This window comes from Vipera berus (genome assembly GCF_964194415.1).
Source record: "Vipera berus genome assembly, chromosome: 1".
NCBI classification, from domain to species: domain Eukaryota; kingdom Metazoa; phylum Chordata; class Lepidosauria; order Squamata; family Viperidae; genus Vipera; species Vipera berus.
Window position 1 is genome coordinate 118,821,649 of NC_138202.1, and position 26,429 is coordinate 118,848,077.

General features: G+C 40.1%; 2 protein-coding genes across 2 annotated transcripts; both read right to left on the reverse strand.

Moving 5' to 3' along the window:
* Positions 1-5,108: 5,108 nt before the first annotated feature.
* LOC308672288 (olfactory receptor 5AR1-like) lies at positions 5,109-6,050 on the reverse strand (the record flags this gene model as incomplete). Its single annotated transcript, XM_081335074.1, has 1 exon — positions 5,109-6,050. The coding sequence occupies one exon, from the start codon at positions 6,048-6,050 to the stop codon at positions 5,109-5,111; it is 942 nt and encodes a 313-aa protein (XP_081191200.1).
* A 17,027-nt stretch (positions 6,051-23,077) lies between these two features.
* Positions 23,078-24,836, reverse strand: LOC308660260 (olfactory receptor 9G19-like; the record flags this gene model as incomplete). Its single annotated transcript, XM_081314517.1, has 1 exon — positions 23,078-24,836. One exon carries the CDS (start codon positions 24,834-24,836, stop codon positions 23,901-23,903), a length of 936 nt encoding a protein of 311 aa, XP_081170643.1. The 3' UTR covers positions 23,078-23,900.
* Between the last annotated feature and the right edge of the window lie 1,593 nt (positions 24,837-26,429).

Here is a 26,429-nt window from a genome sequence, read left to right on the forward strand (position 1 = left end):
CTTCACAGCTTGAATCAATTAATTTAGAAAAAAAATTTCTTCTTTACTCCCAAATAAGCAATAGAAGTTGATTCAACCAAACAGGTAGAAGAAGATCACTAGACGTTTGGCTCCTAGAGACCAGCTCAACCTTTAGTTTCCAAACTGACCTGACACAGGGCTGGCTGAGACAAAACTGGTGTACATGACAATCTCCTCTCTAGGTTTCAGTTAGCCTCATTCTGATCTTATGTGTGTCAAACTTTCCTGATACATGATCCTGTCTAGAAAGGAAACAATGGTCTGAAAAATATACAGAAAATGATTATTATTTTTTTTTAAAAAAATATGTATTTTTGTGAAGTCTGATTGGTTTTGGAGGAATTTTAAAAAGTCAAGCAACCATCTCTTTTTAAATCTTATTTTGTAATGGATTAAATGTATTACTTACATACAAAACCAAAGTGTTTAACCATTTATTAAAGTGCTATCAAGTCATCTCCTGATCCCCTCATCAATATTATAAGCAGCCCCCTAACCTATCTATCAGACATCAAGAAAAAATATTCAAGCTTTGATTGCCTTACGTTGTATGCATTAGGCAGATCACTACATTAATTTTAATATCCATATTCTTTGTTATATCATACCATAATCATAAAAATTTGCTGAAAATCATGGGAGTCCACAGGCAATAACATGTACAGAAAACTAAATACACATTCTTATCCCCAAGTAATATCTCTAATACCACCCATATATCTGTCTATTGATTAGCTAATCAACCTGGGGATATAAATAATATTTGTCTTACTATTGGCTTTCAGAATTTGTGGTATGTATGTGTGGGGGTGGGGAGTGCCTTCAGGTCAGTTTTGATATCTGGTGACTGCCTGAACAAATTCCTGCAATTTTCAGAAGTAGTTTTTGCCCCTGCCTCGTCCCTAGGACTGAGAGAAAGGGACTGGTCCAAAATCACCCAGTTGGCTTCATCTAAGACAGGACTAGAAGCCATGGTCTCCCAATTTCTAGCCCAACCACTGTATCGAACTGGCTCTGTACTCTGTACTCTCTGCTTAGTTTGAACTATTTGCTAAACAGTCCATTAATTCTCATGCATGCTTCCCTTTCCTTCTATCATATACTGCTCTTATTGAGCAATTAATTTTCTAACTCCATATTAACTTAAAATATTTCTTAATCAAGGTCTATTCACTTTATCCTATGGTTTCCTTAAATCAACAAACCTACATTATACTACCTTTTTTAATATTCATACACTTCTCATTGACTTAGTTTAAACACTCTTCCTCTGACCTAAAACTGCCCTATTCTTCCCAAAATTGCTCATGGTCCAAATTTGCTCATGGCCACCTTTTGCACCCATACAGTCAGAACCCTGAAAAATGAACACATTAATTTCCAAATAGTGTTTGCTTTCACTTGTGCAACTTTGCTCTTTGTATAGGGGAGAAATGATAGTGTTCTTCCTGTTATCTGGAACAGATGCAGTCTTCACATACACAATAAATAAGTCATTCAGCCACTCCATAAATAACTGGATATTCTCCAGTTACACCATCCTTACAGCATTTATGACCTTTTTTTTTAATCTATAGTTCTTAGACAGTAATGTTTATATAAAGTGTTTCAGTCCCATTCAGTCCCAATGTATGAAAATCATTGTATTTTATATTCTTTTGATTGTAGGTAGAGTCATCGTTTACTCTTCTTTAACCTCTCCTCCACTTAAATGTTGTGAAATTAATTCTGCATTTTCTCTGTCTTTTTGATCTTAGCTATTACTTGCTCACTTTAAATACATTCTTTGCAATTATCTTTTTGTAAAAAAAAAGAATACTTTTCTTTTATGCCCATTTCTTGAGGCAAGCATTCTGATTTGTTCCTAGGTCTCGGATGGTCCACTTTTTCTTCATTCTCTTCATTTACTGTACATCCATTCATGTCACCCCGCAGAATAATTTTTCCCTGGACTACATTTATTAAGAAGATTGTACAGCTTCCACAAATCTATCATTGGTTTTCCAATTACTAACATTTATTGGAGCAAAATATGTAACTGGTGTCAACCTGTGGATTTCCATACTCTTACACGCTAGATGACACAAATTCATATATTCTGACGTAAATTTGAGTTCTTTCATTTATACTTAAATGCACAATTTCACTTCTATCCATGTGAATTTCAATTCTATTCCACAATATAAGTTCTACTCTCCCTCAGATGCATTGCATCCTTTCTCTTTCTCTTAATTTCATAGACTTATAAAATATCCATTTTCTTTTTTTAATTTTATTTGTTAACTCATAGCATTTAATGTTCGCTCCTCTTACAAACCTGTAGTCATATAAGGAAGTGTAAAGATAGGTTGTTTCTCCTTCTTTCTTCGCTGTTTAGACTCAAGCTGGATCTATTTGGAGACTAGTCTCTTCATCAAAACCAGTTTTGACTTTCGATGGTACCTCTGATATATTGCAACAATTTGCTTGTGTGTTCTGGAATTATATACATTGAGAACAACAAATTCTCATGCTTCCTGAACTAATTTATCAAATGAAGGCCAGGAAAAAAAATCTACATGGACCCAATTATATTAAAAATGCTGTTTGGAAAGTGTTGAGGGATATTTATTTAGAAGTTCATATTGTCTCACAAGGATACCATCCAAGGGACCTCTTTAATTGGAGATAACTTCAAAGCTATGCTGTGATTAAAGTTAACTATTATATGAACAGACAAATCAATAAAAAATAACTGTTTTTATTGATGGGAAACGAGACTTGAGAATCCATTCCCTAAACTCATTCTCTACTAGATATTTCTTTTTATATATGTATATATGTAGTTTTATGTACAGTATGTATAACTACATATAGCAGGGACGCGGTGGCTCAGTGGGTTGGGACGCTGAGCTTGTCGATCAGAAGGTCGGCAGTTTGGGTCGAATCCCGAGTGCCGTGTAGCAGAGTGAGCGCCTGTTACTTGTCCCAGCTTCTGCCAACCTAGCAGTTCGAAAGCACATAAAAATGCAAGTAGAAAAATAGGGACCACTACGGTGGGAAGGTAACAGTGTTCTGTGTGCCTTTGGCATCTAGTCATGCCGGCCACATGAACACGGAGACGTCCTCGGACAAGCGCTGACTCTTCGGCTTTGAAACGGAGATAAGCACCGGCCTCTAGAGTTGGAAACAACTAGCACACATGTGCGAGGGAACCTTTACCTTTACCTTTTAACTACATATATGTAGTTATATATGTATATGTAGTTTTATATATTTTTTCCATTTGTAATTTTATCTCTTCTCTTTATAAATTGCATTAAATGTTCTAATTTCTTGCCATTTTCCCCTCCTAAACACTTACTCATTTGATGTAAGATATTTGAACATTCCTAAGTATAGTAACATTTTCTCTGATGTTTCTAAATTCTAATGTGATGGTCTCGTTTGGAATGTCTATTGGCTAACAGAGCTTTACTTTTGGTAGACTTTGATTCATCAACACACATACTCCCACAATTTATGTACGCTTTATAAATTTATCTTGGTAAAATAATCTAAAAAGAAAATCAGAATAACTAGGGTAAATCTTACAACTATGGCATCCTTTTCATGTCCATAAATGTATATGTAATGCAGTCATTGATTATGGCATAAGATTTCATATTTATAAAATATACATTCAAAAATGTCATGCTATTCCTCAGACATCTATTTTATTTATTTATTATTTATTTGATTTTTATTCCACCTTTATTATTATTTACAAATAACTCAAAGCAGTAAACATATCTAATAACCTGTGATCATTAACTGCTTTGGTGAGGTTCCCATGAAAGGAGTAATTAGAGATGTGTGAATCAGCCTTAATCTAAGTCAAATTTCTAAATGGATCCAATCTGGACTTTGTGTTCAGAAAAAGCATGTAAGTGCAAAAGCTTTTAGTATCTAAAACATGTGTTACTCTACAATGAGATGCAGAACAGCTGGTAATAACATGTCCTGTAAAAATGACTAGTGGGGTGTCCTCATGCCACAGCAAATAGAACATGAGGATCAACCCCAATACATGATCTTCTTTCATTCTGAGAGTCAACTGAACACCAGAATAACACATCTTATGAGATAGGATATGCCTGGAGTTGAACCTGGATCAACCATTGATTAGTAACTTCTATTTCCTTACTATCAGCATCTTGTTGTCAAGGGCTGATGATGTTCTGTTATCAGTAACAGTACTGCCCTAGTTTGAAAGCTATTTCCCTCCAGCTCCGGAATATCACCTTCTATAAGGGAAATGCTGGCTGGAGGACTTTGCATTTCCATAAATGAATGAATGAATGAATGAATGAATGAATGAATGAATGAATAAATAAATAAATAAATAAATAAATAAATAAATAAATAAATAAATAAATAAATAAATAAATAAATAAATAAAGTAAGTTTTCCTTTTCTTGTAGGCACACTCTGCCACCAAGACCTGGATCTTTTTTCAGACTTTTTAAAATAGGGTTTCTGAATTTATGGAAGTGTAGATTGTTATGAATAAACTCTTTGAGGAATAAATATGCTACAGTGAAAAAGTGTCATCATACAGTTATTCTGTATATAATTGTAATTAACTACATATTAATTTCAGTGGGAGATAAGCATGACTAACTTTTCCTTAATATTGTACTTGGGTGCCAAGTGATAATGTTATTCATTACTATTTACTAGCCTTGAAACAATTGTTTTTATACATCCCCTTCCCCATTTAACATTAAAATGAAAGTAGAATAAATTTGTTGTCTTTCAAAGCTAAAGCATTTGGAAATCAGTTGCTATTAATTGTTATTTGGAGGTTGTTGTTTTGACTGGAGTGAAATAAACATATATTTACCAGCAAAAATGACAGGAGATAGGTTTATTGTTTGAAGTCTAATATTACTTTTAGAAACCACATCAGGAAGCCAAATTTTCTTACATCAAAATCTTGATTATCATGGTGAAAAAACCCCTATCATTTGCTTTTCAACAATAAAACTGTAGATTCCTAATATGGAATCTTACATACAACAAGCACCATGACATTTTTAATTTAGCATGTTATAACTGAACGATGGTTATTTATGGGATAAAACTTTCTTGCTGATAACTTTTCTAAATGCTTCCTTCACATCTCTGTTTCTTAGGCTATAAATCAAGGGATTCAGCATAGGGATGACAACAGTGTAGAACACAGAGGCCCACTTATCCTGATCTAATGAGTAGCTGGATGGTGGCCGCAGATACATAAACATCACTGTCCCATAAAAGAGGGTGACCCCAGTGAGGTGAGAAGCACAGGTAGAGAAGGCTTTGAGCCTGCCTTCAGCTGAGCGGATTCTCAAGATGGCAGCAAAGATGAAGACATAAGAAATTAGGATGATGAGGATGGTGCTAAACTTGATGAATCCACAAAGGCTGAAGAGGAGGATCTCACTGACATAAGTGTCAGAGCAAGACAATGCCAGGAGTGGAGGAATCTCACAGAAGAAATGATTGATGACATTGGAACCACAGTAATCTAAGCTGAAAGTCAGACTAGTGTGGGATGCCAAGCTTATGAGACCTATTATGTAGGAACCAACCACCAACACCAAACAGACTTGTTTTGACATGATTGTGCTATAATGGAGAGGACGACAAATGGCCACATAGCGGTCGTAAGCCATGGCTGCCAAGACATAACACTCAGCATCCACAAAGCCCACAAAAAAGGCAAACTGTGTGGCACAGCTGGAGAAGGAGATGACTTTATGTTGTCTCAAGAAGTCTGCCAGCATACGTGGGGCAATGGCTGTCGAATAACCAAGGTCCACCAAAGAAAGGTGGCAAAGGAAAAAATACATGGGGCTGTGAAGCTGTTCATCAAGCAGAATCAGGAGAATCATGCCCACATTTCCTATCACATTTGCCAAATAAATGGTCAGGAACACCACAAAGAGGACAATTTCTAGGTAAGGATTATCTGTGAACCCCAAGAAAATGAACTCTGTCACCTGCGTGTGGTTGTCTCCAGCCATCTTCACGGAGGGACAGGAAGAGGTGATGAGATGAGATTCTGAGGTGAAATAAAAAACCCAGCTCAGGAAAAGAAAAAACTGTTCTCGACTCAAGAAAATGAAAATAGAGCAAGAAGCTTTTGCGATGCTGGGCAGAGATGCCAATACCCTTCATTTCAGTCCCCCTTCACTTCCTTCTGTTGATGGCATCTTCAGAAGCAGCACAACTTGACTCATTCTATGCTACTGTATCAAGAAAAGAAAGCAGTTCATTATTCCATAAAAATGGCAGAATTATTTAAAATTAAAAAAGAATTTAACAATTAAGCATTTGCAAAATTTAGCTTTCTTGTTATGGAAATGAAATGTTCAGTGAAAGCAAAAATAAATAATTATTTGGTACAGTTTAGACTAGACCTTTCGAATCTAGAGACTCTGTGCATATGGGAGTACAATTATTAGCATTCTCAGGCCCTGTGATCAGACAGAAAGGCTATATCCTATGTAGCAATAGCAACAGAACGTAGAGTTACATACCACTTCACAGTGCCTATACTGCATGGAGATTCTGTATGGACAGAAATTTCTCTAATGTATAAAGCTGCTAAATTACTAATTTGCTCTTAGCTTAGCTTAACTTGACTTATCTTACAAGTCTTTTCTGCAATGTCTCAAATTCCATGGTTTTCTTTTGCTTTTGAAAAACCTAAGCAGAATTTATCAGCAGAGTTGTAAACTTTTTGAAGGCTGGCAGCTGGTGTAAGGTTAGACTTACTTTTTAAAACTGAGTGAAGGGCAGTAAGTTTCTTGGCTTTCTCTTCTTTTAGCAGCAAAATTGCCTTAGGGCTCACAACATCACGAATCTCTCTCCTTTGCAGCACTTTCTAGGGGTGACCAAGTAGTATTTTTGGCAGTGTGCAAGTTATGTTTCCTGTTTAAAGAAAGCTAAAGCCAAATAATCCTTGGTCACTTGTATATATATTTTTTAATAAATCCAAAGGTAACTCTTCAGACTATCAAAGATAACATCTGTCTTTCAAAGAAGGCAGTAAAATTATTGGATTTCTATTCACTAGTTCTGAACTAGCCAAAGTAAAGGACTGAAGGAAATTCAGTAGCAATCTCATCTAGTCCTCAGTGATAGAATGTGGTACCAAAAAGAAGTTTTGACCTAGAGCAGGGATGTCAAACTACTGGCCCACGGGTTGGTTGCATCATGTAGAGGCCGCCCCCCGCCCCCGCTCTGACACATCATGTGATGCGGCGAGTTTGACACCCATGACTTAGAGTATTGTGGGAATATACAGGCTAGGACAGGGGTAGGCAACCTTGGCTCTTTTATGACTCGTGGACTTCAACTCCCAGAATTTCTGAGCCAGCATAACATATGAGATGTTCCTTTTCCACATAACATATGAGATGAATCATGGCAGTGTGCTTCTAACTAAATAACTGTGAATGACATTTCCTTCTCCTTTCTTTTCCTAGGCTAGAAGTATTCTGTGTTGTGAATGTGTCACTTAAAGGTCTACAAATATAACCAGTGTTGGGGAAGGGAGAGAGCAAGAGAGAACTCTCTATCAACCCTTTTCTACTGGTTGCCTTCCCGATGTGCTGGGGGTCACAGTTATCATCCAAATCTGAGAGATGTAGGTCTGACTCCAATATTTCTGGAAGATATCAGACAGGAACATCTGGTCCATATTGTCCAAATGGCATTCATTTCTTCCTCTTCTGAGCTAATCTTATTTTTGTCTTCCTTGTGAGATCTACAAGAATGGAACAGACCATTGGATTTTTTCCCCCCTGTTATAACCTGGACCATTGTAATCATTCAGATATTCTAGTACTACTTCCAGGCTGGCATTTCTGCTGAAGCAAATATTCTGCGTTAAAACAAAACACTGAAATATTAGCTTTCCATGGAAAAAAAGGATGCAAGGACTGTGTGAATGCCCTAATGACAAGCACACGAAACACTGAGACATTTCAATTACACTACTTTGGGCATTTTAGAAATTGTTCATATAGCTGCTGCTTATCCATCTTAGCAACAGTTATTATTCCGGGGATGTTTGATTATCATTCAAGACTAGTTTGACATCTCAGCATATCTATCCATCTCATTTCTTGGCTTTCATCAAGAAGAGCCTTCTCACTGCATCATTTCCTATATTGTCTCAAAATTTAGATTTTCCAAATTCTAGTTTTGCAATGCCCAGCCTCACTTTCTCTAAAAATTATGCCCTACCTGGAAATTATGATAGGAATCTTCATGGTTTACTGTGGATTAGTCAGAGGATGCTCAGAGAAGATGGTGAGAAGATGGTGAGAAGATGATTAGCCCATCCTTTGTTGTTTTCATGTGCTTCAATTATTCAGACACAGGTATTTATTTGTCTGTCTCAGAGCCCCAGACATCTGATGTAAGTATTGCTCACAGGAAGCCATTAAAAAACTCATTACTCAAAGGACTTCTACTTTTGCCAAGTTAATTAAAGAGATCCACTTTCTCTTGAAATTTTGCCCCAGTAAAAATATTACTAGGTAGGCATAAAAAAGTCATTTGCAACTGACACTATCTCACCAAATTATCCAAATCAATACCCAATACAATGCACAATCTTTCATAGAAGATGCGGTCAGGACTATTTATATGCCTACATATATAATACATCTATATAACAACTTACCGTAAATCAATTTCTTATGGAGACAATTAAATTTAACCAAACAAGAACAAATGTTTTTATCAATACCATATGAAAGGTGTTTTATTAAGGGCATTCGTGTTTAGATTATTTTCTTGATGTCTTGATCCAGGACTGATTTATTTAAAAAATATTATATTGAATTAACCATAATTGCTGATCATGTTCCAATAACAATATCATAGCTTTGAGACATGGACATTAATTTTAGAAAGAAATGGTTTTTGTAGACATAATTGTTAATGATGTTTGATTATCAATCAAGAAAATGGTACTGATTTTTTTAAAAAACAAACAGAGAACTGACCAATTGTAAGAGCAAAGACACTATTGTAAGACAGAACTCTTCAAGGAAACTGGGAATCTCAAGCAAGGTCACTGGGAAAGATGGAAGCTTTTCTCTTCTCACCCTGAACCTGCTGATGAGTGAAATGTGTTTTGCTGCAAAGGAGCAATCCTTTGTGCTCTACTATCCACTGAAAAACTGATCAGTTAGGACATGGAGGAAAAATGGGTGGGTTTTCTGTTGATTTCCTCAGAATTCACCCGTCCTTAAACCTCTGTTTAAGTTGTGAAGCTTTTGATTGCTATCTGTTATTTAAAGCCAAGGCTAGAATATTGGACAGAAAGTCTCACTTCAGAGAAAAGAATTATCTTTGTCTGGAGAAGATCACGAATTTGGATTATTTTGTGATGGTTCACTTATAGCATTATAGCATGAAATATCTTATAGCATTATAGCATGAAATATCTACATTCAGAAGGTTGTGGGAATCTTCCCTTTTTAAAATGCTCCGTTTCAAAGATGTTGAAAGAGAGAGAAGTTCATCATGTTTTTCTCATCTTTCCTCTAGGGAAGATTTGAAGCCAAAGTACAAACATATTTTGGTTTACACAAAGGGTTTACATGACTGATAATCCTAACTGTGTCTGAAAATATAATTCCAGAAAAGCCTTCATACATATATTTGTACTTCTTTTAGGTATATATGGGTATTCTTTACTTAAGAGGTAGTGTAGTAGATTAGACATTGTTATGTATTGGGCTTAAGTGTAACACCACGTGGTAAGCTGGAGCTAGCTAACGGCTCCCAGCAACTCAGACACCCTGTCTCCAGGGCTGCTATTGGCTGCCACTAGGGGGCAATAGGTTACTTCAAACCTATTGGCTGCCGCCTAGGGGCCAGGCTATAAATTGCTGCAGGCTGCAGCTCAGTTCCTCAGTTCAGATCCTGCAAGCAAATAAACATGACCATTGCTGAACTCACTCTCTGCATTTTCATTCCTGCACAATGAACCCACTACACAACAGACATGCTGTTATATTTCTTGAATGAATAACTATAATTTTTGCCAACTGACTGGTGGTGTTTTTGTGTTCCTTTTCAGAGATTATGAACTAATGAAAGAGCTTTTGTAAACAAGCAGGTTAGACCTGGCCCAAGGGACTGACTGCTTTTAGCTAATGTGTGGTCTAAGGTCTGGTTCTGAGTTTTTGCCAAACGGCATATGACCTCTGAGATTATTTCCTACTTCCTTTATTTGGTGTTTTATTCTAGACCTGAATTTGACACTCATCAAATCAATTATAATTTCCTTTCATAAATCATTTTGCACTCTATCATAATCCATCAGCATTTACCCACAAAAAATCATAAGCAGCCACATTTGGGGGGGATTATAAATAGTACTGTATGGATTTTTATCAAGGGAAGGTGGTTAGAATTAATTGAAATATTTAGTTAACTAATATCAACACCAATGAAAGAGATTTATTGGTAGCAATTGGGAAGGAGAAAAGGCCTTTCATGCTGGGGGCCTTCCCACTGACTGCTGGTTGCCATCCTTGTTTTTGGATTGATAAAAGTAGGGCTTTTTTACTGTTCTGAAAGTAATTCAGGGCATAATCAATATTCATTCATTCATTCATTTATTGGATTTCTATACCGCCCTTCTCCCTAGGGACTCAGGGCGGTTCACAGGGCATATATAAATAGGTATACAAAAATTAAAAGAGAATTAAACCATGCCCAATTAAAATACAGCAATAATAAAATAGTAAAACCAATTTAAAAACCCATATTCACCTTCAGGCCAGACCAGCTAACTCGAACAAGTGGGTCTTCAACCCGCGACGGAAGGATCGGAGGTCCGATGCCATCCGGAGCTCAACCGGCAGTTGGTTCCATAGTGCCGGGGCACCCACAGAGAAGGCCCTCCCCCTGGGGGCCACCAGTCGACATTCCCTGACTGGAGGCACTCTGAGGAGGCCCTCTCTGTGGGCACGCTAGGGCAGAGGGGAGTTGACTCAGTATGTTGACTTACCTCCAGTGTCATGGACTGCCTGTTGCGAATGTGTTGGTTTGTATATATTTAGAGATAGCTGAAAGCCCTTTATGAAGCAGCCACATGTCCCCAGAAAAAGCAATAGCTGCATTAACAATTCAAAAAGAGGTACTTAATATATACTTTCAGATACTGTGAAGCCGTTGTTTGAAGGATTTGCCCTATGGTCATGGTGAGTATTCATTCATGACTAAAAAGAGGCTACCGGAGCAGAATGGCATTCTTGGTTATTTCCTTTCCCTAAGTATGGTAGGTCTGATGCAATGTTCTCTACTATTCAAAAAAATCCCTTGAGGAGGAAAGAATAGAATATTTTTTATACCAACTTCCTTCTGTAAGCATTCACCCACCCCTTTATTCCCGTACTTCATTTCTGCACCATTAGCTCCAACTGTCAGGGACAAGGAAATACATTATATGAAGAGGTTGATGTAGATGTTCATGGGGACATCCAGTTTCTCTAACATCCAGTTCTTCTCTGCAATTGGGCACATGTAGCCATAATGCAGTTTAGTTGGTTTGTACTTAATAAATTAAAAAAAATCAACATTTATTTATTTAGCAAATTTATATAGTCCCACAACTTGGGGCAGTATACAACATTAAAAAGTTTGTTTTCACTAGGCAGCAATGTAAGGTCTGTTGGAGAAGACTGAGTGTTGGTACAATGTTTGCATGCAGGGGTGGTGAGATGGTGACAATGCTTGTTCCTGTGCTGATACCTGACTCTTAAAGTTATTCTCATTAAGTTGTCATCTCCACTTCTTACCACAAGATAACAGTAATAGTAAAGGTAATAATTTATTAAAGTTGATTCTTGTAATAGTTGAATGAGGCTTTGCCTGCTGACATCATGAAATTCCCTAATGTCCTCATGTTCTAAGATGGTCCAAAGAACACTTTCCTGGAAAGCGGTATTTTTAAGATGCCTTTTCCTGGAATAATAGCGATGGATCCCTCCTTTTTACAACAGATAAAAAAATAAATTATTCTACGATTTCTATCCTTCCATTCTTCCATCCATCATCCTTTTATTCATGTACCCCTTCACCACAGTTTCACACATGCCTGACCATTGATGCTGGGTGGCTCTCAACCTAACATGAAGGGGGAGATAATCTCCTTTAGGCTGGGATGGCCACAGAATAGGCTTTCTTATCTGGGTCATACTCCAGAACAGCTGGAGTGGAGGAATCCACAACTTTCCTTCCTGGTTCGAATATCTACTGCAGGGGAACTCTGCATTTCTGGAGCTAACAAAGATTTGAAATCTATTGGTGGCCAATGTTGTTTCTATGATATCGTTTTTCTAAAGCTAAGCCAATCCTGGATGATTAGCAAATAAGCTCTTGTACTGTTAATCATATTGAATTTCTTAATAATCTTCAGGGGTAATCTTAAGTAAAGCATATTGTGGTAATCTAGTTACAAAATAATGAGAGTTTGATGTTTTAGGAATGGTTGCACCAGATGCAGCAACCAAATCAACCCAAAGATGTTCCCAGCCATGTCCTTAATATTGGAGCAAGATCCTTGAGTTATCTAGTCTTGTAAGGAAACAACTGTAAGCAAGAACCAAGCTGAGAGAGCACCAAGGATTCCACAATCCAAAACTCAGTCCTATTGAAGTTTTCTGACATTGGAAGCCCACCCCATTTTTATCTGATTAAGCCTTGATAATAATAGAGACCAGCTCTTTTCTCCACCAGTCATGGTGCTGTATGTTCTTATTTTAGATTCAGAAGTTTAATTTCACTGGCAAGAACCTTCCTGGGTAGAATTTGGTTTTGAATTGTTTGTGGGAAGGGGAGACAGGAAGGAGGGTGGGATGAGAGGAAGGAAGAGAAAAAGAAAGCTTTGCAAATCCTTATATTGGAGATAGAAAAGACAAACTCCTTTATTTGCATTGTGACCTTTTTGTTATCATTTTAGCTTTTTTTTTACAATGAAACATATTTATTGGGTATTAAAAAGTATATATGTGTCACTGAATTTATACTCCTACCCTGTTGCAACAGTCCATTAGCTGAGGTAAAAGGCATGTGGTAGTATAGGTAAAATTCTGGAAGAATAATTAAATTCCGCTATTGTAACCAAAATGAACAAAATAATATTTCAGCATATTAATGATGGTATCTGCATAAACATGAAATGGGTAAGAAGTACTTTTCAGTTCTTTGAGATTGGCCTATGACATTGACATTTCCCATAGGGTGACACTTGTGTGCCCATCTAAGTGACCAGCATGGGGAATTTCAGTCGAGAAACACATTACACCATGACACAATAGCAGTTTCCATGTTGTCATATTTTATTTAGTGTGATAATTGAATGCACTCTTGTTGCACCAATGTCTGTAGGCACTAAGTCTCTGGATAAGAAAACTTAAAAATTTAGACCACCTGTGTATATATTTTATTAGAAAAAGCAATAAGAAATTTATGCTACATAAATTATTGAGTCAGAATATCACAAGAGACAGAGCAGATACGATTTTGGTTGAAACGATTTCTTTAAAATCACAACCATTCTCTTTATGATTCAAAAGAATCCCAGTTTGGTTTTGTGGTTTATTTGTGTTTTACAATTCATACCATAGCTCAGGTTTTTAAATAACACACCAAAATACAATAACTTGGTGATTTTTTTAAAAATGTGAAAGTGGATTTTGCTCTCACAATATTTCTGAATCCCAATGCTCCCTTATAAATGAAAGCAAAACATAATTCAGTCAAGTAGCCTTCCAAGTAGAAATGTGTCAGATAAAGCACCCTGTTAATATAAACCTATTTGTTCCTCTATTTCTAGATTTTAGTGGAGTTTTAAGGATATTCAGATTTTGGTATAAAAAGGAATGCCAATTTTTTCCCCAGAATTTTTCTGAACGCAACCTTTACTTCCGGGTTCCTGAGGCTGTAGATCAAGGGATTGATCATCGGAGTCACTAGTAGATATCATACACAAGCTTGCTAGTTTGTGGTTGTTCGTATGCAAAAGCACCATATCTGTAGAAAATGGTGATGACCATGAGGTGAGATGTACACATGGAGAAGGCTTTACTCCAAGCCTTGGCAGAGCGCATCTTTAAAATGGTAATCAGGATGTGAGAATAGCCACATTGGTTGTTATTAATGTGAAGCCAATAAATATAAATTTCAACAGATTATTTAAACTGATATCTGAACAGGCATGTCTTAATAGTACAGGACCCTCACAGAATTTTTTTTAAAAATGATGTTTGATCCACAGAAAAACAACCAAGATGCAGGAATGGTATGCACTAAAGAATGTAGGAGCCCAGTACTGTAAAAAAAAACGATCACTAGTTGAACACATTTTATTTGGGACATGGTCCCCAGATAAAGTAAAGTAAAGGTAAAGGTAAAGGTTCCCCCGCACATGCGTGCTAGTCGTTTCCGACTCTAGGGGCCGGTGCTCATCTCCGTTTCATAGCTGAAGAGCCAGCGCTTGTCCGAGGATGTCTCCGTGGTCATGTGGCCGGCATGACTAGCACGGAACGCTGTTACCTTCCCACCGTAGTGGTCCCTATTTGTCTACTTGCATTTTTACGTGCTTTCGAACTGCTAGGTTGGCAGAAGCTGGGACGAGTAACAGGCGCTCATTCTGCTACGCGGCACTCGGGATTCCGATCGACAAGTTCAGCGTCCTAACCCACTGAGCCACCGCGTCCCTTCCAGATAAAGTAGAGGGTGACAAATGGCTGCATAGCGGTCATAGGCCATGATAGCTAGGAGGAAACACTCTGCAGTGGAAAATAGGGCAGAAAAATAAAGTTGAGTAAAACAACCTGTAAGAAAAATAACTTTCTCCTCTTCTAAAAGATGGCATAGGAACTTTGGGGTGATAGAAGATGAACAGCAGATATCCAAGAATGATAAGTGAGTGAGGAAAAAAATACATTTGTGTGTGGAGTTGAGGACTGATCCTGATCAAGAAAATCATGCTGACATTCCCCAACAGGGTGATGGCATAAGCAGTAAAAAATGTCACAAAGAGAATGAGTTGCAATTGTGGATCACCAGTCATCCCTGTGAGTATGAATTCTGTCACCCATGTGGTGTTTTCCACTGAATCATAGAAACACTGTGGAAACTGCAAGAATGCAGTAATCAGAATTATATATTATCTGACTAGTGGGAAGATGCAAAGAAAAATAAAAGATATTCATGATAAGAATTGAGTTATGATTTCAATGAAAATAAAATCGAACCAGATTAAAATGTAACTGAAAACTCATCACCACAAAGGTGGATTTATATGATAAAACCCCAAAGCTCCAAATAGGCTAAACTTACCCATTTACTTTGATCTCAGTGACATCTACAATAGTTTAAAGCATTCTTTCTTTTCTGGTTATAAGTAGGTTCCTTCTACATGAAATAAGTTAGGAAATTCTTTTCATCTGGAAAGAAATGCAGACATTTTCCAGCTCTAGGCTCCAGGTCTGCTTAATTTGGTCACGGCATTTCTTCAGCTGCCTTTGGTTCTGCGCAAGAGATCTTATTTCTATTGGGAAAAATTTGCTATTTGCTAAGTAGTTTTGATTTTAAACAAATGGTTTCTATTAATTTCCATTAAAAGAAATGGGAACTGCATTACAACTTTACAGTCTTTAATTACTAAGTCTCCTTTAAAATTTTGACTTAATTTTTGAGAAGTTGAAATACATTTGAAATAATAAGTATGACTCTCAAGGGTGTGTAAATGATGAGCTACGATTTCCTTATGTGACACGACTATTTCATCCAAGATGTTATTAGTAATTATATATTCAGTATTTATTTGTATTTGTGTCTTAAATTTACCATGTATTAATTGTGAACTGTTATATGAAAGTATGAATGGTCATATATTAATGATGGAGTGACCTGAGACTGACTCAAGGCAGTCCATTAATGAAGAAGATTTTGGGGAGAGCTGCAGTTCTGACAGATATCATTTCCTATAGCCTATGGCAGTGATGGCGAACCTTTTAGAGACCGAGTGCCCAAACTGCAACCAAAAACCCACTTATGTGGGTGCTGGGTGGGGTGGCCCATTGGGTGGGTGTGGTCTACTGGGTGGGCATGGCTGCAGTGATAACAGTGTTCAATCAATCAATTCTGTTGTGTATTGACACGTTAATTGTTATACACACAAGTTATGGATATACAAGTTCAACGGGGCTGAGGTAAAAGCCGCGGCAGCTTTTGACAGCTGTCAAAAGCTGCCGGAGAACAACTACACAAGCGTGAGCCGGCTGACAGCTCTCGGCTGTCAAAGTCTGCCGGCTACCGCGCAAGCGCAACCAGTTTGACAGCTCCGAGCTTTCAAACCAGCAAGACACCGATTGGCTCTAACTAAACGAGCGGGAAACCGGCACAGCCCCGATTGGTTAATTGTCAGACAGCTGTAGTATAAATAGAAGCGCTGTTAACTTGTTCCTTGCCTGGTTCCTGAATAAAAGTTGGTTCTGTTAGCCTGCTGTCCTGCCTGCTTCTTACGCTAGAGCACTGGCGACGAAGGTGGGATTCTCTGCTTCGCGTGGCTGAAGTCACTACCCAAGGGAAAGAAGAGATTTTTTTCCCTTGGTTCCGAGCTAAGTCACAGCTGAAGTCACTGACTGGAAGCACAGCTTCCTCTGTAACACGAGCAGTACCCACGACCGGACAGTATGGCGAACCACGGCCACATCCGCGAATTTAACATTCGCCACCCAGAGTGCTGGGAGTCACACTTGGGCCAGGTGGAAGGGTACCTGGTGGTGAAAAAGATAACAGACGACCGGGCCAAAGCAGCAGCGCTTCTTTGGCTCAGCGGACCCGCCGTATATGATGTGGCCGTAGGTCTATTCAGCCCGGAACCCATTGCAACCATCTCGTATGCAGAACTCACCGAGGGACTGAGCAAACATTTTATGCCGACCAAGTCTGAGCTGTTTTGGTGAGTGAACTTCGCCCGGCACGTACAACTCCCCGATGAACCTGCCAACGACTTCATAACACGAGTCAGGCATGCTGCATGCCGATGCCGGTTCCTTGACCTGGAGGACTGGATCCGTGACCAGATAGTCATCGGGCTGAAGGACGAGCGCCTCCGAAAAAAGCTAATCGCCAAACCCACTCTAACGTTGGCAGAAGTATCCATGGAAGTCGTGGCTTATGAAGACAGTCACAGCGACAACCCTCGACCTCCTGATAGTGGACCCAGCAGGTCCGTGCACCAGGAGGACAGTGCCTATAGTGTCCCAGAGGAGGACGACGTCTCCACCGACATCGATGCCGTTCAACGCAGATTTGAGAAACTCAAGTTCCAGCGCAACAACCGAGGGAGTTCCTTCTACAACAAAAGCCCTAGCCTTCAGCCCAGCAGAGCCAAATGCACCAGCTGCGGAGGGAACCACCCGAGAGCATCGTGCCGCTTCCGCAGTGCCAAATGCCACGGCTGTGGCAAAACAGGTCACCTCAGAGCCGTATGCCGTAGCCAGAACCGAGAAAACCTGCATGAATTGGAAGTGACATCCGCAGGTACGAACCTACCTACGCCCAGGGGGAAAAAAACTTCCAGGTCCTTAGTACTAAATGTCAGGAAAAAGACGAGGAAGAATACGGTCCACCTAATCCTTAAGCCCAAAGTTAAGGTGGACGTCCTGCTCCACGGGGTTCCCTGTGAGATGGAGGTTGACTCGGGGTCCTCCGTCTCCCTCATCTCATGGCAAACTTATAAAAACATTTGCAGCCGAAGTCGGCAGCAACCTGTTTTGCGACCCACTAACCTCCGCCTGGCTGATTTTCAAAAAAACCCCATCAGGCTCAAGGGAAAAGCCACAATTCCGACGGAATTTAGGCAATTTAAGGGACCCCTCACAATATTAGTCACACAAGAAAACAGAACCAGCCTGCTGGGGCTTGACTGGTTCGAAGCATTAGGAATAGCACTGACAGGCGTCAACGCCACCCAGCTGATAAACCTAGACACCGTTTGCCGTCAGTTTGCGGACGTTTTCGATGGCTCGTTAGGGAAGTATACAGGACCCCCGGTGTCACTAAAACTGAATCCTAACGTAATGCCCATAAGAATTAAGGCTAGAAGGGTCCCATTCGCACTAAGAAGCAAAATTGAAAACGAACTAGACAGACTAGTCAAACTGGGAGTATTAGAACCAGTCGAGAGGGCCGAATGGGAAACACCTATAGTAACCCCAATTAAGCCCAATGGCCAAATCAGACTCTGCGCTGATTATAAGGCCACCCTGAACCGCGCATTAAATGCCCACGCTTACCCCGTCCCAGCTGTCAAAGACATCCTCGCAGCCATTAAGTCAGGCGCCATTTTCGCTAAATTAGATTTGGCACAGGCTTACTTACAACTGCCTGTCACCCCTGACACCGCCCTAGCACAGACAATTGTCACACACCGGGGAGCCTTCAAAATTAACCGCCTACAATTCGGCATATTTGCAGCCCCAGGGATTTTTCAAGAAATTATGGAAAAGACACTCAAAGGAATCCCTGGGGTCTGCCCATATTTTGACGACGTTCTTATCGCAGGGGAATCCGAAAGGGACTTAGCGACCAAGCTAGAAAAAGTTCTCCATAGATTCAGAGCAGCAGGGCTTAAATTAAGAAGGGACAAATGCTCCATAGGGGTGCCATCTGCAGAATTTCTTGGCTACAAGATCGATGCAAAGGGAATACACCCCACCGAGTCAAAAATCAATGCCATCAAAACAGCCCCTATCCCAAAAAACAAACAGGAACTTCAAGCCTTCCTGGGGCTACTTAATTTTTACCACGCCTTCCTGCCGCATAAGGCTACCATAGCTGAGCCTCTACACAGGCTCCTGGACAAGGGTACCCCTTGGTCCTGGTCCCCTCAGCACGATTCAAGTTTCAGGCTCCTTAAAAACTTACTTTCCAGCAACGCCACCATAGCACTGTTCAATGAACAGTTACCCCTTTGTCTAGCATGCGATGCTTCCCCCTACGCCACTTAACGTCCTAAGTCACTTAACGGAGGAAGGGACCCAAACCCCGATAGCATTCTATTCCAGAACGCTGTCAAAACCAGAGCGCAATTACGCTCAAATTGACAAAGAGGCTTTAGCCATAGTGGCCAGTGTGAAGAAGTTTCACGACTACCTCTATGGACGCCATTTCACCATTTTTACAGATCACAAGCCTCTGTTAGGAATTTTTACATGCGATAAGCAGACGCCCCAAATTTTGTCTCCCCGCATTCTCAAATGGTCTACCTTTTTATCTCCTTATTCCTTCAGACTAGTACACAAGCCAGGGAAGGACATGGGTCACGCGGACGGGCTAAGCAGGCTTCCCCTGCCCGAAATAGACCCCGACCCCGCCCCCGCTGGCAATATTCTGGCCATATCTGAATTACCAGAATGCCCCTTATCAGTCAAAGACATATCTTCCGCCACAGCTGCAGACAAAATCCTGGGCAGAGTCCTTGGCTACATCACTTCAGGGTGGCAAGCCACATCTCCGGGGTCTGACTTCCAACCTTACTTTTCAAGACAAAAAGAATTATCCTCCCACCAAGGGTGCATATTATGGGGAAGCAGAGTAATAATCCCTGAAAAACATAGGACCAAAGTCCTAGCAACCTTGCACGAGGGCCACCCAGGCACCGTTAAGATGAAAGCTTTAGCCAGAAGCTACGTTTGGTGGCCTGGCCTCGACAAGCAAATAGAAGCACATGTGGCTGGTTGTTACCCATGCCAATTTGTCAGAGCCGCCCAGCCCCAGGCTCCCGTACACAGGTGGGAAACAACGAAAAAACCCTGGTCCCGCATCCACTTAGATTTTGCAGGTCCCTTCCAGGGACAGATGTTTTTAATCGTGGTAGATAGTTATTCTAAGTGGTTGGAGGTGGCTCCTGTCACAAGCACGACCTCTGCAGCCACAATACAAGTATTAAGGGTTTTTTTGCCACACATGGACTTCCAGATGTTCTAGTCTCCGATAACGGGCCCCAATTTACTTCCCACGAATTCCAGAGTTTCCCAACGGCGAACTCTATTAGACACACCACTACGGCTCCGTTCCATCCCTCATCGAACGGCTTTGTTGAGGTCATGGTAAAGTCAACCAAAGAGGCACTGCGGAAAATCATCACCAGCAATTGGCACCGCAGACTGGCACAATTCTTGCTGGCGCAACATACGACCCCCTGCACGACCACCGGGAAGTCGCCAGCTGAACTCCGCTGGGGCAAGCGACTCACGACCAGACTTGATCGATTACACCCAGATAGAACCCCCGCAGAACCAGACATACCCATCCTGCACAGAACTCTCAATGCTGGCCAAGCTGTCTGGGCCAGGAACTACGGGGGTGGGAATAAATGGATTCAGGGGGTTATACTAGAACAAACAGGACCCTTGTCATACATCATCGATGCAGGAAACAACAACCACCTCCGCAGACACATCGATCAGTTGCGACAACGCAGCCCGCAAAACATGGGGGGAAGGGGTAGCAATGAAATGCCATCACGCCAAAACCCCCCCGAGCATAGCGACTTTTCCCCACGGCATGAGTCCAACGAAAAGGACCCAGAACCTGAGGAACCAAACATATTGCTCCCCGAGCCAGACTCTAACATTGACACAGCACCGTCCGAACCAAGGGAAGCAGAACGGACAGAAGAAACACCCCCCCGATGTTCAGTAAGAGCGAGGAAACCCCCCGCCTACTTAAAAGACTTCGAATGGGGAACATCTCGAAGAAACAACCGAGGGAATCTTCAAACCAGTCAGAGGGAGGGGTAAGGGGTGTTGTGTATTCACACGTTAATTGTTATACACACAAGTTATGGATATACAAGTTCAACGGGGCTGAGGTAAAAGCCGCGGCAGCTTTTGACAGCTGTCAAAAGCTGCCGGAGAACAACTACGCAAGCGCGAGCCGGCTGACAGCTCTCGGCTGTCAAAGTCTGCCGGCTACCGCGCAAGCGCAACCAGTTTGACAGCTCCGAGCTGTCAAACCAGCAAGACACCGATTGGCTCTAACTAAACGAGCGGGAAACCGGCACAGCCCCGATTGGTTAATTGTCAGACAGCTGTAGTATAAATAGAAGCGCTGTTAACTTGTTCCTTGCCTGGTTCCTGAATAAAAGTTGGTTCTGTTAGCCTGCTGTCCTGCCTGCTTCTTACGCTAGAGCAAATTCCAACTTTGCGAGATCTTTTTTTTCCCCTGCAAGAAGTTAAAATTGATTGATTGAACCTTTTTTTTTTGCACACAGCAGTGGAGGCCTAAAGCAAAAAGGTTTTATAAAATCCAGTTGAAGGTCTGGGACTGCAGCGATGGCGCATGTGCCCACAGAGACAGTTCTGTGTGCCACCTATGGCACCCATGCCATAGGTACGCCACCATGGGCCGGCCTATGGAATTAGTTGCCTCTAACCAAACCCACAAAATATGGAAATTTCACTGATCTGGGAAGTTCACTGCACCCTCGATGCCCGAGTAGAGTCTGGTCTACTAGGCTCACAGAGACGCTGGGCAGGCTGGCCTACCAGACCTCAGACAGCCAGAAAGAACAAATTAACCTGGTGTCTGATAGACTGAGCAGGGACCAGTCTACCGGACCTCTGATGCCTGACTTGGAGAGACTGGTCTACCATTTCTCAGTTACCTTAGACACCTACTGAACTTTGAACAGCTTTGACTGGGGCCAGGCTTCTGCACTTCCAGTGTTCAGAGCTGAGACTGTTCTGCCCATCTTCTGAAGCATGTTGCCAGTCTTCTTGGCTCTCCAAGGAGTTGAGTAACTGATGCCAATACAGCCTGCTCTTGGAATGATTTCCTGTGATGCAGCAGCCAAATCAAGCCAAAGATGCTCCTGGCCATGGCCTCCATTTTGGAGCAGGATCCTTGAAAACCCAAGAGTGGAACCTGCTCCTCTTTCAGTAGTATAATCCAATTCAGAAGTCTTTTGAACCCTCTTGGAAGACTTCATCTCCCTGCTCTTGGAGCCCCAGATTCTGCAACACTCAAGATGCACCCAAGATGCTGCCTGGTCTCATAATGAAGCAGCTCCAAGCAAGAATGCACAGAGCATTGCACAATCCAAAACACAAACCACTAGATTTCTGACATAGGAATCTCACCCCCATTTTTTATCTGATTAGGTCTTGATAACAGAGGCCAATCCCTGTTGCCGTTTCTCCAATTAACCATGGTGATATATGGTCTTATTGTGGGTTCATAAATTTAATTCCATTGGCAAGAATCTCCCTGGATAGAATTTTGTTCTGAATCCTCCTGCTGGGGGTAGGGAGGGGAGGCAGGAGGGAGGGAGGGAGGAAAGGGGAGAAAAAGAAAGCCACAAAACATTGTTTTGTTCAAGAAAGAAAAGAGCAAAGCCTTTGTTTTCATTTTTATCATTTTATTATTGTTTTAGCCTCTTTACAATGATTCATATTTACTGGGTATTAAAAAGTACATAGGCATCACTGAATTTATATTCCTATCCTGTTGCAAAAGTATATTAGCTGAAATAAAAGACAAATATGGATGAATTTCTATAATAATAATTAAATTCTACTCTGGTAACCAAAGTGAACATATTAATGTTATAAGCAAAAATATGAAATGGGTAAGAAATAATCTGTGATTGGTCCATGACTTTGCTATTAACCATATAGTGACCCTTGTGTGCAAATCTGAGCCACCAGAGTGGAATTTCAATGAAGAGACACAGAGCACACAGACCCAAAGAGAGGACTGACAGAGCCTGCCTATTTATGGCCGGAAATATCAGCTCCACTTTTCACACAGCTGACATCAATTCACCTGCTTTTTAACTAAATCTGTTCAAAATCATTTAATGTAGCCTTCATTTTTAAATTGTTTTAATTTCAAGCATACAAACGTCTTGTGTTTTTCCGGTCCCCAAAACTGAATTAAAAGATCAGTGAACTATAAAACTGCAGAAGGGGAAAGGATTATAATAATGTGTCTGTGTGTCTGTGTCCTGAGTTTGAAAATAGAATGATGGACAGGAAATAGATACTCTCTCTTAAGAGCTTCTGAGTCTGTTGATTCCCTTTTCAGAAAATAATAAAAAGAGGCAAGCTGGGAATGGGGAAGAGAATTGATGCAGGAGAAGATATAAATCCAATGTGTCCCTGCCCCCTTAATCTACTGTTGAAGTACCATGTTGTGTTAACATTGGTGCTGAAAAATAGTTGGGGTTGTAGTTAGAAGATGATGGAAACAATTCTTTTGCCAGACTTGGACTATGCAGTAAAACTTTAGATAATTCAGAGCTCTCTGACTAATGCCAAGATTATCCAGACTAGCTAAAGGATAAGAAATGTATAGGATTGTTCTATGCAAGAACAGCTTATTTGAAAATAAAATAATAAAATAAAATAAAATAAAATAAAATAAAATAAAATAAAATAAAATAAAATAAAATAAAATAATAAAATAAAATAATAAAATAAAATAAAATAATAAAATAATAAAATAAAATAAAATAATAAAATAATAAATAAAATAAAATAAAATAAAATAATAAAATAAAATAATAAAATAATAAAATAAATAAAATAAAATAAAATAAAATAAAATAAAATAATAAAATAAAATAAAATAATAAAATAAAAACAGAAAAAGAAAAAGAAAAGAAAAGAAAAGAAAAGGCAATTAATGTAGAAGGAATAAATCCTACAGGAAAGTTTTGTAATTTTTTTTTCTGAGTATAAATCTGTATGTTAATGCAACATAAACTATATTAATATTTTCAGGGCAATAAAGTAAAAGTACATGTTTTCATTCATATTTACTTAGGATATCTTCCACTTCATTGCTTTCTTTTTCAGAGCTTTCTTTACCTCCTCATTCCTGAGACTATAGATGAGAGGATTTATCATAGGGATCACAACTGTATAGAAGACAGATACAACTTTGTCTCTCTTCAAAGCATAGCTGGAACTTGGGCGTGAGTAGATGAAGAGGATGGAGCCATAATACAAAGTGACAGCTGTTAAGTGAGAGGCACAAGTTGAGAAGGCCTTCAGTCTCCCTTCAGTGGAACGTATCTTCAAGATGGCTGCCAGGATGAGGACATATGAGGCAAGAATAAGTGCCAGGGGTGTAATTACATTAGAAACAAGAATGAACAACAGCACTGATTGGTAGCTCCCAGGCACATTACAAGAAAGTTTGACTAATGGAGGTAGGTCACAGAAGAAGTCATCAATTATGTTTCCATTACAGAAGCTCAAAGTGAAGGTTTTGATAGTTATTATTGTAGCATTGATGAAACCACTGAGATACGAGAGTGTCACCAATCCTGTGCATAACTTTCTGGACATATGAGTGGCATACAGCAGTGGGTTTGTAATGGCCATGTATCGGTCATAGGCCATGGCTGCAAGAAGATAGCATTCACTGTAGGCAAGGCCAGCAGAGAAGAAGAATTGAGCAGCACAACCTCCAAAGGAAATGCTCTTGTCTTCAGAGATGCTATTTCCCAGGATCTTAGGGGAATAGACAGAGGAATACCAGAGATCCAGGAAAGATAAGTTTCCAATGAAAAAATACATAGGCGTATGGAGGTTGGGGCTGCCACAGATAAGTGCCATTAGTGTGATGTTCCCTGTGAGGCTGGCTACATATATTAATAGAAATACTATAAATAGAATCAGTTGCAGGTTTGGATTGGCTGTGAATCCCAAAAGGATAAAATTCTTCACTGTAGTGTGATTTTCTTTCTCCATGAAATATTAGGATTAACTGTTAAAAAAATGCTGCTGTTATTTCATCAGGTTTGCTTACATTCTTGATAATTTAACACGCAAATGGCCAAAAACAAACAAACATTTCCCTTAAAAACTCACACAACAATTTTGGAAACAAATACACCTATGTTTGATTATGTCCTAACAATACAATGAATATTTGGATAAGGAAACAGAAAACTTCAGTTTCTTCTGTTTCTCCTTAGTGGAATTTACTGTCTTCTCAACAACTAGTACATTTTTTTTCTTTTCAGGATTTCTGGTGTTTGGACATTTCAGTAGTAAGAACCTTGGGGGTGAGTGAACATGTCGTACTTGAATTCACCATAATGCAGAGAATTCACTATAATGCAGGCACAGGCAACTGAACAAAGTCAAATTACAGTTTTAGACTAAGAGAACTGACTTCCACAAACAAAAACAATACATCAGAGAGAAAGGGAGGGGGGAGGGAGAGAGAGAGCCCAGAGGAGATCAGCATGGTTACACAAAATGCTCTCTGACAAACTGAGGGACAAAAAGGATGAGTATATAAATGAGAAGAAAGGCATTACCCCGGATCTGCAAGAATGGAGTCAGGAAAGCTAAGGCATAGAAGTAAGGCAATAAATGCCAAAAATAACAAAAGATTTTTTTCAGTAAGTAAAGAAAAAGAAGAAAGACAAAAAAATGTTTAGTCCATTAAGGAAAGAAGATAGCTGTTCTGTACCAGCCTGCTACCGGCCCTGCAGAAAAGGCAGGGACAACCCCTTTACAAACGGCAAGAGGCTGGAATTACGCCTGCCAAATTTATAGCTACAAAAAAAAACAAGACATGAACCAAGAAACAGGAGCTTTAAGAAACAGGAACTATCCAAGCGGTTGCCTTCAGCAAACCAGCCCTCCCCACACATTCCCCTTATATAGAGTTCAGGGCGTGGCTTCTCTCTGCCTCCTTCCGAGAAGCCCCATTGCCTTCCTCTGTTTACTCCTAATTGACTGCCTCCTGCGTCGGGCGTCCTTGAACAGGGCCAGCTGTGGGTCATCTTCATCCACGCTGTCAGGCTCACACAGCTGGGTCTCCATGGTGACCAAGTGGGAGGGGCCTGGCTGAGGGCTCTCATCAGCAAGATCTTCAACCCCCTCAGCTAGGTCTTCAACACCCCCCTCTTCCTCCTCTGAGTCATCCGACCCAACTGCCGAACCCACAGGCTGACCCTGAATCACAACAATAGCAAGAAGGTAATGGGCAGTAGGGAGAAAGCAGAATTGCTTAATTCCTTCTTTGCACCTGTCTTACAAAAATAGTCCAACCTATCAAAAGCAGCACTGTGGAAGACAGAACAGGAATGCAGGTTAAAGAACACCTATCTCCTTTTTTTATTGAGAAGTTTTACAGTACATTTTATTTTTAACAAAACAAAACAAAACCCCTCCCACCCCCCTCTCCTCTTCTCAACCCTCCCCAACACCTCCCTCCCTCCCCCTCCCCCCTCCCCGACTTCCCAGAGCTAAATACAAGGTATAAAAGTAAGAACAATCATAATCTACCATATGCAAACAAACACCTATCTCCTTAAATGAGTTCAAACT